This window comes from Populus nigra, chromosome 4, assembly GCF_951802175.1.
Source record: "Populus nigra chromosome 4, ddPopNigr1.1, whole genome shotgun sequence".
In the NCBI taxonomy this organism is placed as follows: Eukaryota; Viridiplantae; Streptophyta; class Magnoliopsida; order Malpighiales; family Salicaceae; genus Populus; species Populus nigra.
The window spans coordinates 3,565,303-3,584,421 of record NC_084855.1 but is presented as its reverse complement, the minus strand read 5'-3'; the positions used below and the strand labels follow the sequence as shown (position 1 = coordinate 3,584,421).

Here is a 19,119-nt window from a genome sequence, read left to right as displayed (position 1 = left end):
TGTTCAATGACACATGACAATCCATATTTTCTCTCTCTTTTCTCAAGAAGTACGATCAATCATCTATTTTTTTTTTAGACTTGGCTAGTTTGTTCTTTAACGTGGTGCATTGCTATTTTATGCTTCTGTTTACGGGTGTGTTTACGAGGGAGATTGTTTTATTTTGATGTGATTTTTTAAAATATAGATTTTTAATATTTTTCAATGATTAGTAATGTTAAAATTAAAAAAAAATATAATTTAGCTAGAACGAAAAATAAAGCAGGCCTACAAACTCTCGAGCCATCAATATCTCCAGATTTTATGAAGCCTCACCACAAAAGTTTTCGCTGGCAATTGAAACATAAAAGGGAAGGTCAATTGCAATTTCATTTCTACGCGGCGGTTCATAATGATGGTATTTATCTTCTGTAATTAATCAATTAATTAATTTGTCCCTAGTCAAAGGAACTCCCAATTGATTCAATCTACCAGAAAGAGACAGAAATCAAGCAAGATGGTCTGATCTAAAATTGGGCAGAAGAGACAGTTAACTAACTAGTCGAGTGAACCAAGACTGGTTAATGGTTAACATGGTTAAAAACACAAAATTAAAAACCATCTAACTACCATCAGCAAGAGGAACAGCGGAATTCTTGCTAGGGCTGGGAGGCAAGCTACTCTTCCCGGAAGCAACAAGTCGTTGCACAAAGCTCTCAATTCTTTCAGCATTGGTCTCCGTTAGTAGCCGCTTCCCCCCAAACGGTAAGGTTTCAAGTCCTCTCTCCTTTAGCACCTCCTCCTCCACCACCGGCACCGCGCTGGCCAATCCGTTTGCCTGCACACATTTAACGCCGTTAACAAAGATCATGCATGAATCATAATAAAAACTGGAGATCACTTGAACTTGAAATTGAAACAAAAGATGCAAATACCTGAATTCTGACGTAATCAGTGCGGTTCCAACAGAATGCGTTACCCAACATTTGGTCAACAGTCTCTGAAACCCCGTCAAGCACAATGTCAACAACAGACGACGTGGAGCATTCTCCGTTACGACGGAGCTTCCTCCCACTCAGCGATCCACTTCCGTTTCCCAACGACAGAACCAACAGATCTTCCACGCTATTAACAAAAGGGAAATCACGCTTGTTGTGGAGCACGTGCGTAACTGCCGCTGCTGTTGGATTGTTCATCACTAGACCTCCGTCTATCGCGGAGCACGAAGTTTTGCCGTCAACTGACGTTAAGTTAAACGGCTTGAAGAGGCTTGGAGTTGCTGAAGTGGCAAGGCAGACTTTCCAGAGCTCGAAGTTAAAACTGGGTGATTCGGTCGCGTCGGCTCGGGAGAAAACAAAAGGGGCAGAGCTCTTTAGGTCAAAGCAAGGAACAAGGAGGGGCTTGCACGTGTCCTTCAAGGTCAAAATCACACCGTCATCTCTCCGCAACGCTTCTTTCATTACTTTCTCCATGCTCCTACCAGAGCACCTCCTGCGGCGGCTGAGGAAGCCACTGCACTTCAACCTGAAGAGGCCGGAGTTTTTCTCAGCAACAAATGCGACGGCGTCTCTGGCTGTAAAGAGTGGGCGGCCGGAACCATCGTCGGCGGATAGCATGGCAGCGAAGAGAGCTCCGATTCCGGTGCCAGCAATGATATCAAAGAAATCCGCGATTCGAGCTTGAGGATCGCCGGTTTTGAAGCGGATCTGATCCTCAAGGTGGATCAGAGCAGAACCGGCAACAATGCCATTCGTGCCTCCACCGTCAATGCTCAGCACTCGTGTTTTCTTGGTGGTTTCACAGTGCGAGAGCCATTTCTGCTCCAGTTTTGAGAAGATCTCTAACGTTGCCTTACTAAGATCCATTTCAATAGCACTCTCTCGATACCTTACAGGCTTAAAATGCAGCTGCTCTTGCTTTGTGTTTGTGCGTGTGTAAATGAAAGCGAGGAAGAGATTGTTTCCCAAGTTTTATAATGGCGCGTGTTTTGAAAAAAAGGGCTCACGTTTTGTTGATGAAGGAATTAATTAATGGCTGCACAATGCTCTCTCTCTCTCTCCATCAAAATCTCTGGCTTTTCAGGTGGAGGAGATGGAGAGTAGCACTGTGTTTTATCTCTCTCTTGTTACTCTCTCTGGGCTCTGTGAGTTGTGGAGAGTTATTACCGGGAGTGATTAGGGGTCGTGCTGGTGAAGGTGGGTTATATACGCGTCACGTCCTGTTCTGTTTTCTATTTGTTTATTTATTTATTTTGATTAATCTCTAGGGCTATGGGTTTACTCGTGCAGTTGTTTACGTGGATGGACTGTCCTTACACGTGCAACAGAAGTTGTACTAATCGGGTCAAGGGAAGGAAGCGACAATCTCGGCTCGGCTATCGCTTCAACAGTGATGACTAGTTCATTACAGTTACTAGCACTGTTACAATACTATCTTTGTCTTCCCTGGCCAGGTAATTATTAATTTACTATTACTGATTGGGATTAAAGTCAAGTCCCATCCTCAACGTTTTGACATTTTATAGATTTTTTATTGGAATTTCTTAGAGTGATTTAACTTTTGCCACATGGAATGACATTTTAGGTTAATTAATATTTGTTTCTGTTTTTTTAAAAAATATATTTTTAGTATTTTTAAATATTTTAATTATTATAATATATTTTCAAGTAAAAAACACTTTAAAAAATAACCATAATAACACTTTTAAATACAATAATCTAAAAAAGTCATTTTAAAAACCTTTTGAAACGAGACAAAAAGTTAATTAAGAGGGTTTCGAAGTTTTAAAGATTTCCAAAAAAATTGAAAATCAAAATTGTTTAGAATTTTTTAAAATAAAAATACAAAAACAAGTTTTGCGTTTGAAAAGTTGGTGCAAATTAGATGGAGCCTAATAAATGACTGCATTTACAAATTAGAGATCAGTCCTTGTTGCCTGACTTGAGAGCCAAATTTTCTCTTGGGGAATTAGTTCTACACCGATGCATTACTAATCGAAGTCTATGGCGTGCTAATTTGCTAATCATGCTGTCGTGCTGGTTAATGCAATATTCATTGTCTCCATGGAAAAAAAAATACATTGTGAAATAAATAAAGCTCATCCAAGAGGTGTTGTTTTTGTATTTCAAAATTATATTTTTTTGTTTTATATTGATTTTTTTTATTATTTTAGATTTTTTAAAAAATTAATATTAAAAATAAAATTTATAAAATAATAAAAATATTTTTTTTATGTATTTGTAAAAAACCATTTAAAAAAATAACTGAATTTCATGAGAAAAAAAAAAACCGAGTAAAATCCGGCCTTAATTTTTGATATGACAACTGACGAGATAAGCCAAGAAAACAGAGTAGGAGTATGATCGGAGCTGGCGGGACACGTGGGAGGAGTGGATAGAGATGCAATGGCTAGAAAGCCACTGCAATATTAGCCAGGCTCACTTGTATTAAAACATGCAACATTGGACTTAAAAGTTAAATCTCTTTGTTTTTTTTATATAATTAATCTAAACCCAATGGTAACGATTTCGCTATTTTGTTTATTTTGTCGAAGATAGAATTCTGGACTGACCCCCAAGGAAATGGCTAGCCGAAAGGCAAGCAGCTCGAGTGCTGAGTCCCTGCTGGTAGCTAGGTTTGCAGGAGCACTATGTCGAAGTGGGGTCGCATCGCTTGCAATCTAAAGATGGATTCCTTGTGCTTCCTCTACAAACGTCGTACACTTAATGTAAAACATCGGTACATGCAATTATAACATCGTACGTGCTTGTACGGAGATAGTCCAATTGTAAGAATAGCAACGCCTTCAGATTCGAACAATAATCTTGAATTAAACTGTACCACACACGCCTTTTCGTTTTGTTTTCATTTACCGCTTGAAATTCATAACTAGCAACGATGATATTCAAGCTGTAAAATCATTTCTACTGTGGCCTGGCGAGTTACAATAATTAAAAAAAATGGTACACATTGCTTGAATTTTCAAAGCGATCGGTCCAAAGTTTGGCACCTCCCACGGTATCCATCTAGTCTATGCCTCCTAGCCCTAGGCACGACCCTGTCTTATCACAAGCTATCCATGAAATAAAACACTGCATCAAATATTGTTTTAATAGTCTCAATGGTAAAGCTTAATAAACGAAGTAGTTTACTCAGATAATCCAGTTTAGGAGTGAAAGATGATTTTCAACCAAAAACCCCATAATATAATATATAATAGGATTTTGCTATGATTTACTCAGGCTGTTAATCTGAACTCAAAAATATTTCTCACGTCGGTTAGTTTAATAATGAAGAATGGCAAACCCTAGTTAACATTTAGAAAAGAAACCTAAGGTTGACATAAATTAAATTACCTGGAGACTCTACGAAGCCCCGAAAATTATCCAGTAAAAGTTACTTTTATTGAAAACGCCATTTAATACATCGAATATGGCCTTTAATCGTACCTCTACATGGCAATTAAAATAAGGAAAAGAAAAGGCACTGCGCTAAACCAAAAAAATCCCTCTGACAGAAGCAGCTTGAAAAGCTTCCTAATAAGCAAGCTGTGAGAGACAGAGCGCCAGCACACCCAAGGTCCAATACAGTTTATTAAAATAAAGATCAGATGAAGCACTGCTACGCGAGCTTAAGGGCCAATGAGCTGGACTCGGACCAGAAGTTATTGGGGAGACCAAGATATCGATCTCCTGTCCTGCTTGGCAGTGACCAGGAAAACCACATATGAAGTAGACGTGGCCAAGCCTTTCAAGAATATTGATTGCATCGGAGCCGCTAGTGTAAGTGGCTATAGGGGATGTTGCATTGCATGTCTCGAAATCTTGTGACGTGACTTGCTTCACGTTGTGGAACTGGATGTTATAATTGAAAACAAGAGTATCGCCGGCGTGGAAGTTCTTATCGGCAGCCCAATCCTGGTAATCAACGCCACCCATGCTTGTCCAACCAGCAGAGTCACCGACTTGGTAAACTGTAGACGCCATGGAGACTCCGCAAAGAGCCCATCATCAAGTAAGAAATCGCCAAAGTTTTCTTCATACTACCCATGACTGGAAGCTAGTCGATATTGAATGAGAGAGTACCCTGAGGAGCTGCGAGGGCTGCGATTTAATTTTTTGCTTGAAGCCTTGAATGAATGGTGAATACAGAACTCCTGACGCACGTATATATATAAAAGCCAAGTAATCCGAATAACAGAAGGAATTCAAGGATTCCCAATTAAATCCATCCATATTATTAAAAAGGATAATTTATTGAATCTGCTTTCTGATCGGAGATAGAGGACGAATTCGTTTTTGTTTTTTGTTTTCAACGATAATAAAACTTCGTTCTATAATTAGGACCCAAGTTATTATTTTTCATCGAACGATTTCGACAAGGGTCCAAGTCCTTAAATCACAAGGACAATCACAACGGGTCCAAGTTCCTCCATCAAGTAATTTTGGATCGTTTGGCCCGCTGGGTAATGGTATAAATAGAGGCAAAAGCAGAAGGACCGCAGGGCCCAACGAGCGCTTAGGCAAACAGAGCTCGTGAGTTTGGTGCAATCATGGCAAGGATCCAAACAGAGAGATCTAGCTTGGCAGTGGCCAGGGAAACTACAATCGAAGAAGAATGGATTTGGCCCACTCAATCTGTAGCCCTTTTCCAGAACAGGGGATTTTCTAGCCGCAGCATCCAAACAGAGAGGTCTCCTGCTACTCCTTATCCACAATCCCTCCCTCTTACTGTTGACAAGCCAAGACCAAGCTCCTGCTATTTCCTCCAAGTCCCCAAAACCTCTGCCTAAAACTTTATCTCTGATGGCAGCTCCATTCTCTTCACCAACAACGCCACCGCCACTGAGGTCCATCTTTCAACCCAACCCAAACCCACCCAAAGCCCTCCTCTCCCTCACAGGTACTCCTAATCCTTATTCTCTGACTGTATGACATTTTTTTTGTTTAAATAAAAAAAAATGTTTCGCACATTTCAAGCAATGCTATATTAGTTTTACAGGTTCATTTCATAGAGGAGGGCCCCACTGCGCCAAGGTTGGTTACAACAGTATTGGTGCTACTAGCGTGTCTTTGTGGAGCTCTTCTGCTAACTACTCCAGTCTCCGTAACGGCTCCACCAAACTCTCCGGCAAGCCCGTTTCTGTAAAGCGGTTGCTGCAAAACAGGCAAGCATTTCTGTTCATTTTTAGTTATCAAGGAGTAGGTTGTTGGCGTTGTTATTTTGGATGTCTGTATATTGAATCTGATTAGGTTATGTTCAGAAGAGGAGTGGTGAGGAATGCTACTATTGAAGAAATCGAAGCGGAGAAATCTTTGATTGAGGATGATGCTGTAAGTGTTTTTGATTCTCAAATTTAGTTTTAGAAAAAGATGTATATTTTTTTTTTCAATTTGAAATCCATCCTATAGAGTTATGGAATTTTACTACCAGGGAATGTATTGACAAATCAATGTCTGTTTTTATCAGAAAGGAAGGATGGAAAAGACTATTGATACCATGAGAGCCAATTTTAATTCTGTGAGGACAGGCAGAGCAAATCCATCGATGCTAGATAAGATTGAGGTACAAGTCTGCTTTTGTGTGATTTCATTTGTGATTCACATGTGGTTGGTGTGTAGACATTGTATAATGTATGCTTTTTATCGTGTTTTTGCTGGATCATTATTGAGATTAATTGATTAAAGAGACTAAGCCGCAGCAACTATTGAGTAATAAAGTATTGGTACTAGGATTTTGGTAGTAACAATCTGTTTGATGCATCATCTATGGTGTCTCTCTTTGTGCATTCATTAAGCCACTCGAAGGATGCCTTATCCAAATTTTGATTGCTTTGCTGTCGGATGGTTTGTAAGGAAAACTTCCTTCAGCTAGGAATCTAGCGTAGAAAATGTTTTCATGACAGATGATGGATGCAATGTGTGAAAAGGCAACCTTAATTAATTATTTGTTTCTTGATTGCTGGGAAAGTAGCGCGTGTCTGCAAGTTGATTGAATTTGATATTTTTATATGAAGAGAACCATGGCACTTTAATTCTACCATATTGTTAATTTGGTTTTCTGCGGAACTATTGTGCATTGTCTTGGACTAGCTATGAAAAATATGCATTACAGGTGGAGTATTATGGAACTCCAGTCAGCTTGAAGAGCATAGCTCAAATCAGTACTCCTGATGCAAGTTCTCTCTTGGTCCAGCCATATGACAAATCCAGGTAATACAAAAAGGGAGGAGATGATACTATCTGGAATAAACACATTAAAATTACTAAAAGCAAGCATTACTGAAGAAAAAAAAGTAGAGTGCAAGGAAAAAAAATTTAGCTTCTCATATAACTAGCACAGGATTTATAGGGCAAACCATATACACCACTAATTTTTTCTGCCAATTCATCAGTGTTTTCTGGTTAGCAGGCTACCCAAAAGAGAGATAATTGTACAGTTGCTTTACGCTGTATGAGCTGGATATTGTATATTTGGAAGAGTAACTTTAAAGTCATTGTGATTTTTATGTCATGTTTGTCAGCTTAAAGGCTATTGAGAAGGCCATTGTCAGCTCTGATCTAGGTTTGACTCCAAACAATGATGGAGAAGTGATAAGGATGTCTATTCCTCAATTGACATCTGAAAGAAGGAAGGTAGTTTTCCTTCCTATGGTCTCTCAGAATGTAGCAAGTAGTAATTTTCATATTCACCTGAAGATCCCTCAGACCTTTTTTTTTTGTCTTTCATTGCTTTTCAAACATTCTTGAATATAGAGACAGCTAAAAGTTATTATTGCCATGCTCGCTCAACTCATTTAACTATGAATTCAGTAAGAAGTATCATTTTTTACTTGTAGTTCTTGTTGATGATGTAAGTTGGATGTGGCTTTGCAACTTATGCATGATTTTTTCATATAGCACCTTGCCTCTTGGAGCTAGCGATCCTCCACTTTGTTGGCTTGACATTTCTTTTGTCCCATAAATAGTGATCATTCCCCAACTATTCATTCCTTGTTTTCAATAATCATGTCTTGAAGAGGAATTGAGCCCATCAATAGTTTTATATTTTCTTAGAACTTGACCCTCATTTCAAATTAACCACACAAGTCCTGTTTGACAGTTCCACTACGTACATTATTAGAGTTTTGGTGCTGGAAGCAGTCAGCCTGATCTTGGCTAAAGTTTTTTGTTATCTGTAAAGTTTTTATTTGTGATTTTGGTTCACACCGATGCTATATATTTAGAAAGCCATGGTTGTATAAATCAGAAATATAGACAAAATAAATAGCTAACTTTCTTATACTGTTTGATAAACATAGAATGGTGGTACTTTTTGAAGAATTTTTGGGCAAGTTCCTTCAGATGTTTTTAAAGATTGGCCGCACATGTATCTTCAACCTTTTCTTTTTCATCTTCTTTATCTGCAGGAGCTATCAAAGATGGTGGCCAAATTAGCTGAAGAAGGAAAGGTACATTGCACTTTTAGTTAGTGGTTTAAGACAGATCATTATTGTTTTGATTGTTTGAATAAGATCATGGTAGGGAAATCTTAAGTGATTTCACAAGAATGATGCAATTGATTTATAAATGAGTTTTTCATTCCGTAAATTTGTAACTAGTGCTATAAAGATGCAAATTTTCACTTGTATCTTGAATGCATGCAATAACACTCATGCTCGGGTTTAGCAACGGCATCAATCATTCACCTTGATGAATCTGTTCTACAGTTGCATTTGCTTACTGTATTGTTCTTTGCATTGATTGCATACTCCACTAAACAGACAACCTCTTTCCTCTTGCATTAACTGATGATTTTTTCTTGATATGTTGTTTGTAGGTGGCGTTGAGGAATATTAGAAGAGATGCATTGAAAGCATATGAGAAACTCGAGAAGGTTTGAATCAAGAAACCAATTCATTTTTGTCACTCTACTTGGTTTTATCTCATCCTCTTCTCGGTGACTCATTTATTAACTTAATTCTGTTTGTTTTTCCCCTTCAGGAAAAAAAGCTCTCAGAAGACAATGTGAAGGATTTGTCAAGTGATTTGCAGGTATGATGATGCTTGAAATGTGTATCTCATTATTAATTGCCATTTGGATTTGGTATCAGTGAACTGTGGCTTCTTTTAGCCGCAGCAGTGAGGTGTCCAAATTTTTTTATGTTCTTGAAATTGGCTTGATTGTGATGATTTCAAGCATACAATGGACCTGTATTTATTCAGGGTTGTCAAACAGGTCTGTGGTGTGATGATTACCATTACAAGCACCACATGGTTTGAGCTCTTCCTGGAAAATTCCTTTAAGTTGTGTAACTTATCACACGCTAGTGCTGTATTAACTTCTATACTTGCTGTCATGACTGGATAAATGCATTTGGGACAGCACACTAATTTTTTTTTAAGGATAACCAAATAGTTTAATGCCAGTGTGTCGTGTTGCTATTGGAATGTGCAAGAAATTATCATGATGGGAGTTGAAATAAGTCCCTATAGTTTGTCACAGAAATTTTAGCTGGAAAGGATAAGGGTTTTGTATTCTCTTTTTATGTTCTCATTTTTTTTTCCCTTTCTGTTTTTTATATTCTCTTGTCTGTTTGTATCTTCTTTTCTTTCTGCCATTCGCAGTTAACATCATTTTCTTCTTACAGAAACTTACAGATGAGTATATGAAGAAATTAGATAACATTTTCAAACAAAAAGAAAAGGTAAACTCCCTGCTAATCAAACTCGTAGAATGGAAACAAATATGTGATGACTTTTAGATGAGAGTTTGCCTTTATCTGTTATTATTTAAGGGAGTGTACTTCTTGCATGAGTTATATCATAGATGTGAATCCATGGTGATCTTCATTGCTTTACTTAGAGGTAGAATGGATGGGGTAGATCTCTTGTGGAAAAGGTGACCGTTCATCTCTTTTTGACATTTCTGTGAAATTAATGGAAACCATGTGGGAGAGATGTAGGGTAGTGGGCCTTGGTATTTTTTCACATTCATATCATATCAGAACTTGCATGCCTATCAAACACAAGAATACCGCCACACGTCACATCGGAATAAAGTTGCTAGTTTTTATCATGTTAGGCCAGCTTGTTCAACTTGACCAAAAGTGTCAAATTGTCTATGGTTCGAAGACGCATGTTGGAAATATTTGTTCTGAAATATGAAGCTCAATATGAGATAAAGAATAAAATTAAGAGGGATTGATCATTATGGACCAAGAGTTCTGCATTCTGTTTGATGCCTGGCTGTGATTATTTACTACACTGCTGTTATTTTCAGCTTCCTGTTTTTTTAGTAATTTCATTTCTAGTGGTGCGCTGATGGACTGACCTGTCTTTCAGGAGTTGCTGAAGGTTTAACAACACATTATGCGTATGTATGAGCTTCCAGTCCAAGGCTCTTCTTTGAGATGAATCTATGATGAACCGTCCATACCTCTCCGAAAAGGTAGTTGTGAAGAGTAAATAGAATTTGGTCGATGTTTTCTTCGGAAATGAAGGATGAACGGCTGGCCGTGTGAGTTTTTGTTAGACATCTGTACAGCACTGTTCAAACTTATCTTTGAGGCTCTGTTTGTACAAGATAGGAGTTCGGTAACTATAAGAAATCACCACTTTGTCGTTGATTTTCTCATGGTAACAAACTTTATCCCCATTTCATTTTCCCAACATTCCTTCTTCTGAAGGGACTCGTGATTCTTGTATGAGACTCTACATGCATCAGATGGTGCGTGATTGGCCATAATACTGTACGGACCAGACTGCTGTGCTACGCATAAAAGGAGACGGGGGCAAAGATGCATACCTCGCCTGGGCATTGGAACCCAGTATATTATTCCGAAACACGATAAAGTAGGAATGGACTCAAGTGAAAGTCTAGCTGTAAATTAAACAAATTCCTCGTAGATAAATCCTGAGAACGAGCAAGCTTGTGCATGCCACTCTCCTGGAATAGATCGCATTCATGCAGAGACTGACAAGACAGGGGAAGATCTTTTAAAGGCGGCGAGGGGAGGTGATGCCACTTGCTATTGTTTCTTTCTTGGTTAAATGGATGTCGAAAGGATGCCGGAAATAGCACGGCTACCATTCATGGGCTTGTTTAGGATCAGGTAGTGGACTGGATTGCTACAGTCAAGGGTTCTGTCCAACTCAATGAGAAAAAGAATCTTCTCGACTGTTTTTAGATCTGAGTGGCATATAATTGGACTATGATCTCATGATTTATCCACAAGAGGGAGAATTGTGTTGTTGCGTGCAAATAATTGCTTGGAGGAAACTTCGTAAAAACATTGTATATCATGGAAGGATCGGTGAGGAGTAGGGCCAGTGGACCACCACCTTATTGTGCAAAGGTGCGTTGATGATTGGTTCCTTTTAGACCAAGTTTGCAATTTTGGATTCACGGGCAAAGCGATACGCCTTTGACAAATGAGGATAAGTTGCTTTTGCTTGCATTTTAAAGGAGGGATATCATGAGCATCCCCCCGTCCTTTATTTCAAACCAAAAGCAGTGATTTATCAAGATACCATGTCCACCCATCATAGTCCCTCTCGTCAATTGGCCACCTGTGGACCGAGTCGAGATGGTGCTCGAATAGGGGGGCTGGGACCCAGTTTCAACGGTTTGCACCTACTCTCCAAAGCAAAATCATTTTCTATGCCCCCCTGTCTCATTCTTCCTAGCATAACTCAATGGCATAGGTAACCCCAGCTAATAAATAGTAGACGGTGTGAGTCGGTTGCCGACTGGAACTTTCCTGCTGATATTGGGATGATCTGCACAGCTTACTTTCATGGCTCGCAGCACAGGGCACTCGATATTCTTGTGTGGATTTTCAATCGATAATTCACCAAAAATTTTAAAATATATATATATAAAAATGGGGTGGCCGTGTCAATTCCATTCTTGTAGCATCAAAAGATGCAATCTTTGTGTGGCTCTCTCGAGTCTCACATGAGAATAACAAATAGGAGTGGAATTGTATATGACCCTCTGCATTACTAAGTTTAGTCCTAATTAAATTTTTTTTAAAAAAAAAACAGCAGCAGGAAAGTCGATGCTAGGCTGTTATCACATTCTTAGGTATGGGACCTGAAGATAAAAAGAGAAGGCACGCTGGGCCATAGGGTCATGCAAGACTGTAAAAGGGCCGGTGTGCCGGTTCAACAGATCCTCTGAACCCAACCAAATTAAAAAGTTAAAACCCCCCAAGTCAAGGAAGGTGGCATTCCCTTCAATCATCTTATCTTGTGTAATTTCAATGTAACAAGTCCTCAAAACACACTAAAAAAAGAAATGCTCCGAATTTATTTGTTCTTTTACGGGTGTCAATTTGTTGCTTGAATTCTAAATTCCTATTTACCGTCTCCTCTACTTTCCGTGAAGAGTTTTTTTTCTAAATTATTTATTTGAAAGTGCAGTAGTTTCTTGTTTGGAAGCTTGGTAATTTACCGTCTCACACCTTCCCCTTCCAGCCCACATATACGCATAAACAATTACAAAAACAAAGAAAGTACACCATTTTTATAGAGAAAGAAAGACATGCCTGAATATTGTATTTCAATTTGGTACGTTGCTTGACTATGCTAATACCTAACTAAAAATGGGACAAAACCTTTGAGGTATTGGTTCAGTCTACCAAGTGATTTATTAATTACAATCCTCTTATTGTTGAATTTAAGAGAAAACCGGAAAAAAAATAATATTTTTTTCTAAATCCGTCAATCCAATGCATATCACTTGTTTTGTGACTTGCTGAAATATTTAATCTTGATATAATAAACAATATTTTAAATATGCCTTGACCGTTTTTATTATATAAAAATAAATAAATAAAAGACAAGGCAACAAGGTGGCTCCTTTCCCTAAAGCCCTCTAGAATGCTGCTCCAGTGCGGAACAATAAACAAATGATAGCCACATTGACAAGATCGTCGGGACTAGAATATGTTTTCAACTTTGTGGCCTTTTTAACCCCAGCTGGATCTGATTATCCTTTAATTATTATATACTTAAAAAAACCCATGATTTGTTTTTATAATATAGTTACAAAGTGGCTTTGGATGAGTTGTCTTAACTCTGAACCCACTACCATATTATACATTTGTTTTAGTTGTCTCTGGTCATATAATATAGCAAAGTAATTAAGCCCCGCCAATTAGAATATTAAGATATACTAAACTAATCAAGATCAAGCTATGCCCTCACGCAAATTAAATAATCGCCTGGTAAAGTAATATATCTCTACATCTATTATCATTATTCGCTTGAATAGTATAATGACACTTTTTCATCTCCACTCAAAAAACCTTAAAAAACAGGTTTACAAGGACATTGATTATTTTTACATGCTTTATTTGTTATTATCAAATAAAACAAAAACAAATAAGTATTTTCTTCATTTTGATTTCATAGTAAAATAACTCAAATAGCACAGGAAGCAAAAAACCTAAACTTGGTGTCAAGAGTTATTTTTGTATTTTCACAATGTTTTTTTTACTATTATAATTACAGTCCAGATGCACTTTGGTATTTATTTAAATATAAATGTAAAAATAATAAACAATTAAAATGCATACTGAAACTACAAAATATGCTTCAAATAAAAAAAATTAAGGGTCGAAGGATATTTTCAGCTTCTCACAATGATTTTTTTATGATTACAAAGTCATCTGGGAGCAATTTTATATTTGTCTAAAACAAAGGTGGGTGCGTGGGAGGCTCTCATGTTGTTTTGGGGGTGCATATAGCACCTCCTGGTATAAAAAAATTCCATTTTGTTGTGTCGTTGGAAGCGCTACCATGTTCTCTTTTTATAGATGCGGCATAAACCCCTGTTAGTGGTTTAATTTGGTGTCAATAGGCTTTTTTCCCTTTCTTTTCCCTTTTCTCCATAGAAAAATACAACTTGACATTTTTTATTGTTGATATTTCAACTTCAATCCCTATTTTAAAATTTATAATTTTTTATCTTAATTTTTTTATAAAAATTTTATTTGTTTTCAATTTCATCATTCAATTCTAATTCATCAAATGTTATATTCTTCAATGTGGTCCTTATTCTTTGGATTTCTAGTTGTTATCCTTGTCTCTTTTGTAAAAGTTTTAGTAATATTCGATCTCATTGTTTTAATCTTTTATGTTAATTTTAATCCTTATTGTTTTTGTTCTTTTACTAAATTAATTTATTTTTTTCATTTAACACTTCGATTAAATATATATATTTTTTGTATTTTAATTTTGATATTCATTTTTTAATTGCTATTTTTTAAATTTTTTTTATATAATTAAATTTTTTTAAAAAATTTATTATTTAATATTTAATTAATTAAAAATTATATTTCATGATTTTTTATATTAAATTTTTGAGATCTAATGACTTGGATTATAATTTTTTTTTTTAAAAATAGCTTTACAGTACTCTTTATTTTCTTCTTGGCTTATCAATTAATAAACCCGCGGTAAACCAATCATAATAATCTGCCCCACGATGAATTGCAATCACCAGAACTAGTATACATCTACTCACATGACACATGTGAGCTTAATAAACCCGTAAACCAATCATAAAATGCTGATTAGGATTCGCTCAAACTTGTTTAATCAAGACATTGTTAGCAAGTGGAAGAGTGGGATGGATTCCTTTGTTTTTTGAGATTAATACATAGAATACTCATGCCTGGCTGTTGGAAAAAGAAGCTTTTAATGCTTTTTATTATTTTTATTACAAATAAGAATTTTAAAACTCCTACCATGCACTTCCAATATAATTAAATTATATCGGTAAATCATGATATAAATTATATTTTAATCCTCACTTAATAATTTAATTTTTTAATTGAAATAATTTTTTAACAAGATCCTAGAATATTAATGACTAAATAATAACGAGTTTAAATTTTATTATTCTTATTATCTTTTCCATTTAAAATTAATTGAAAGTATAAGTTGATACGAGTTTATAAACCAAAAATGTTTTACTATGAGAAAATATATTAAAAAATAATACAAAACATATCTTTATAATTCATATAAAAAATTAAATTTTTGGATCGAAATTATTCATTAACACATGCATGATGATAGAGTAGAATGAATAATTTACTAGTATAATTTTTTGAGTAAAATATGTAATGGGTGCATTTGTTTTTCCAAAGTGGAAGAAAAACAATAGAAGCTTGCTTTGATTTGAATCATTCTTGCATAGAATAATGCCTCCAACATGTATCTAGTGTTGAATGTTGGATTTATACTCAAAGCAAAGGACATTGAACCGCAACTAACCAGCGAGCATTTGAAATATTCTCTTCACAATGCTGCTCGAGTGCTTTTCTTGATGCGCCTGAAGGATACGCGTGTAACTCGATCACGACTTGTTTGTAGGTGACTATGTTGTTGTTTTATTCCTCTTTTTTTTTTTTTTTGCAAGATAAAATATTTTGCTATACCTTATTTTTTCATAAAATAAAATATTCTCTTTGCTATATTTTGCTATATATATATATATACACACACACCAGCTTTTATTTATTTATTCAAGAGGGTATTTTAGAAAGCACATGATAAATTGAACATAAAAAATTAAATCAAAATATGAACCCACTACAATGCACTCTTGATAAAACTTTAAAGATGAATTTATTGATTTTTTTTAAAAATTAATTCTCATAATTAATTCGAGACTTGAACTTCAATGATCAAAAAGAAAAAAAAAAACGCTTCTTGACCATTAAAATAAACTTTTGAATTCAATTGAATTTAATAGGTTGAAGTGTACAAGAAGTATACCATGGACCATTTTATATCACATCCACCATGGTAACCATGCCCGTTGGCCCTTCCATGTCACAAAGATAACCTCGAATGGCCTACGCATTGTCCTCTCTTTTTCTCGAGATAATCATCGAAAAAACTCGTTAACCCATCAACCCTCCTACAGGGCCACCTCAGTGGTGGCACAGGGACTGGTAAATAGTTTTAAACGTTCCATCACCCCTCCACTAGTCTAAAAAATTTGAAAAGGGTCTTTCAGTTGGAGAATCAAACTTTTTCTCGAGTTGAAGTTGGAGCTGTAGTTCAACTATGAAAATTTTGCTTGCAAGTTAGGTTTGATATCATTTCGAATAGAAAATCGGGGTCGGAATCAAGGCTCATGATTCCGAATCGATAGCATACTAATTTTGAAGTATTGCTAGACTAGCTGACAAATCAATGGCCACACCTATCATTTGACTATGATGTTCTCGAATTAATTTAAAGCATGTCCTTGCTAGCTATATCACATGAAGCCAGCCAAATTCTCTTGAATAAATGTTATCAGCAATTACGATTAATATATTCGAATTTCAATTAAAATACACACATATGGATCGACATGAAGATAATAAAAAATAAAATAAAATCCATGGGCGTTTAATACTGGTGTGGTTTTTTTTAGCAAACTACAAATACACCCTCCATCTTGAGAATACATTTCGACTTGGTCCCTTCTTTATCGACTTCACCATTATTACCCTCGAACGATCAAAATCTTGCTAATTTCTTTCTTCTATTAGGCCGGCGTTGATTTTCCCAGTCACAATACTTCCAAGACTCACGTGAGAAAAACATTCTTTGAGTTTTATGAAACATAGACTTTTTAAATTGACGTGCATCAAAGGACCCGACCTTTTCATTCGAACGTGTTCGGAGAAAAAAAAGGGCAATTGAATGTTACCACAGCTAAAAGAAGCTCCTCAGCATCCTTCTGGAGAAGGGAAGAGACTGCTGTAATTTTTGACAGAAGGAGGGGGTGTTTTGGTAAGTTAACACAGTTAGAAGAAGCTTCGTATGCAATAACAAGAGAAGAAAAATATTTAGAAAATATCACAGTTCAGATAGCCACAATTATATTATAAAAGATAATTTAGATAATTCAAATAACTATTTTTAGTTTTAAAACACAATTAACGTAAATAACACATAACTTATTTAATATAAATAATAAATTTAGAATGAAGATGAATATATCATAATATAATATTTTATTAAAATCAAACTAATTTATATTTATTCATAGTTCTTGTTTTCCATGATATCATGTAAACATGATGAGAGAAGGCCAGTCATAAACTTAATTAATAATGTCCGGCTTGAAGAAACTTTTGCACATTTCTTTTACCTGTAGGATAGATAGGGAGGTCTACGCCGTATAAAAATTTTCTACCTGAGACTGTCCTCGGTGCATTCATTAGAAAAAGTACCCATCTAGTTTTATTTTTTCAGATATATTTTTCATTTTGTTTTTATTGAAGAGAGTCGGTACAATCATAGGACAGGCAGAGGTGACGCTGCTCGGTTCATAAACTTAATTAATATTTATGTTTGGTAAGCATTCTTTTTTTAAATATTTTTTATTTTAAAATATATTTTTGATTTTTTTATGAAAAATAATTTAAAAAACATAACGGAGCACAATGATAAATAAACACCGTAACATTTGGCGGGACTTGTTTACGCTGCGTTTTCTATTCTATTATCAGGAGTATTATAAATTATATATAAAAAAAGAATAAAACATTCAAAAGTGGAGATGTCGTGGCGATATCGAGATCCGAGGCCAGTCGGCTACCAGCAGTTCCAAGCTCGCAACCAGCACTCCCCTACTCTACCCATTCAGCTTCACTCGCTCGCCCCTCCCTGTCGTGATTGCGCCTTGGATCGTGCTCTCTTTTACACGTGGCCTTTCTCTATTAAAGAGAAAAAACCTTTCCTCCTATCAACACCCGCTGATACTCACAAGCATCACCACACTCGCCTTCTATCGCACTCTTTTTTTCTTTTTGAAAAAGTTACGCGGTTCAGCCAATGGAAGCGCGAGTATATTAATCGAAGAATTAAAAAGCATCCATACTCGCTTCAGGCATTGGGGACATTGCATCATGGAGCCGCATCCGGCCATTCTCCTCTTTCGAATGAGATGACGTCATCTATCTGCCATGTCATCCGTTCCAGTTGGTATGGAGACCTCCTATCCTATATGTGGTCCCATCATGTACTCACGACAGAGTATGCGTAGCAATGCTACACGGTACTTTTAATTAAAAATAATATTTTTAAAAGTTTTTTATACTAACAAATTAAAATTATAAAAAAAAACATTTTAAAAAATTAAATAAGAAAATATCTTGAAAAACAGATTACTAAACACACGTAGTAACACTTGAGTTAAATAATAATAATTATGGATGATAATTTATGTCAAATATGTTAATTTGAATATTTTTTTAGATAATTAATTTTTTTATTGAATAACGGGGGGATACATACATACATACATATATATATATATATTTTCAATTTTAAGTAGAAACTCAAAAACACAGTATTCATTTAATATAATATTTATAATTTTATTATTTAATATATATACACCTCAAAAATATATATTATTAATTTATTTCATGTTAAATTATAAATAGTATTCATGAAATGAACATCAATATTTAATAAAATATTAATATCTAGTTTTTTATTAATAAATAAATAAATATGAATATAGTGGAAAGTGGAAACATGAGGATATGCAATGCTGCCGGAAGAAAATGGACCGTCCGATTGAATCATACAGACGGCGGGGATCTCGGGCTTCTTTCTGAAGCTCGACGAGGTTGACTGTGAGGTGCCAGGTCAGACTTGCTTTTCTTAAATGGTTTGTCAAAATTATGATATGTCCACGTCGGATTCTTATCCAACGTCAGTTATGGCTTCAACCAACAGTCCGAACAATCTTATTCGTCGATTTACAATGCGGGTCCCGCTTCCAGCACTTTGGTAGTTAAGCGGGCCATGCTGATTTTGACCGGCTGGAGCGGTTGTTTCGGGGACTCAAGCCCCACATGATTATTATATCCTCTTTTTATGGACTTTACGTTCAATTTTTTTTTGTAATATATTTTCCACGAGTAACCGGCTGCAATCTATGTAGGGGAAAAGATATTTGCTTCCGGTTTCTCTGCACGAATCAACACTCGGCAAATGTGCAGATCAGGGACAGCAGCAAGGTAGCAACCCTTTACGAAGACGAATAGTCTTCACGTGCCTAAGGCGCGTGAGAGGATGCGGAATCGTGGATAAAATGCAGAAAAGATAATCAAAAGATATAAAATGACACGTGGCC

General features: G+C 36.0%; 3 protein-coding genes across 3 annotated transcripts; 1 reads left to right on the top strand and 2 right to left on the bottom strand.

Annotated features, from left to right (window-relative positions):
* Positions 1-422: 422 nt before the first annotated feature.
* LOC133691677 (probable inactive patatin-like protein 9) lies at positions 423-2,162 on the bottom strand. The gene is made up of 2 exons (XM_062112280.1): positions 915-2,162; positions 423-817 (listed from the first exon to the last, which is right to left on the bottom strand). The coding sequence occupies exons 1-2, from the start codon at positions 1,842-1,844 to the stop codon at positions 602-604; spliced, it is 1,146 nt and encodes a 381-aa protein (XP_061968264.1). The 5' UTR covers positions 1,845-2,162; the 3' UTR covers positions 423-601.
* Positions 2,163-4,514: 2,352 nt separating this feature from the next.
* On the bottom strand, positions 4,515-4,964 carry LOC133692924 (mavicyanin-like). Its single transcript, XM_062114100.1, has one exon. The coding sequence runs from the start codon at positions 4,962-4,964 to the stop codon at positions 4,515-4,517; it is 450 nt and encodes a 149-aa protein (XP_061970084.1).
* A 673-nt stretch (positions 4,965-5,637) lies between these two features.
* Positions 5,638-10,585, top strand: LOC133692815 (ribosome-recycling factor, chloroplastic). The gene is made up of 11 exons (XM_062113962.1): positions 5,638-5,880; positions 5,980-6,145; positions 6,242-6,311; positions 6,448-6,543; positions 7,093-7,190; positions 7,502-7,613; positions 8,387-8,428; positions 8,797-8,853; positions 8,961-9,011; positions 9,608-9,664; positions 10,302-10,585. The coding sequence occupies exons 1-11, from the start codon at positions 5,784-5,786 to the stop codon at positions 10,317-10,319; spliced, it is 864 nt and encodes a 287-aa protein (XP_061969946.1). The 5' UTR covers positions 5,638-5,783; the 3' UTR covers positions 10,320-10,585.
* Positions 10,586-19,119: the final 8,534 nt, after the last annotated feature.

What these genes read in the sequence shown, in the direction of transcription:
- LOC133691677 (XM_062112280.1), bottom strand. Translation starts at nt 1,844, where the DNA reads ATGGATCTTAGTAAGGCAACGTTAGAGATCTTCTCAAAACTGGAGCAG. An exon ending in CTGATTACGTCAGAATTCAG is followed by an intron (nt 818 to 914) that starts GTATTTGCATCT and finishes AAATGTGTGCAG; the next exon opens with GCAAACGGATTGGCCAGCGC.
- LOC133692924 (XM_062114100.1), bottom strand. Translation starts at nt 4,964, where the DNA reads ATGGCGTCTACAGTTTACCAAGTCGGTGACTCTGCTGGTTGGACAAGC.
- LOC133692815 (XM_062113962.1), top strand. Translation starts at nt 5,784, where the DNA reads ATGGCAGCTCCATTCTCTTCACCAACAACGCCACCGCCACTGAGGTCC. An exon ending in CTTTGATTGAGGATGATGCT is followed by an intron (nt 6,312 to 6,447) that starts GTAAGTGTTTTT and finishes TGTTTTTATCAG; the next exon opens with AAAGGAAGGATGGAAAAGAC. An exon ending in TGACATCTGAAAGAAGGAAG is followed by an intron (nt 7,614 to 8,386) that starts GTAGTTTTCCTT and finishes CTTTATCTGCAG; the next exon opens with GAGCTATCAAAGATGGTGGC.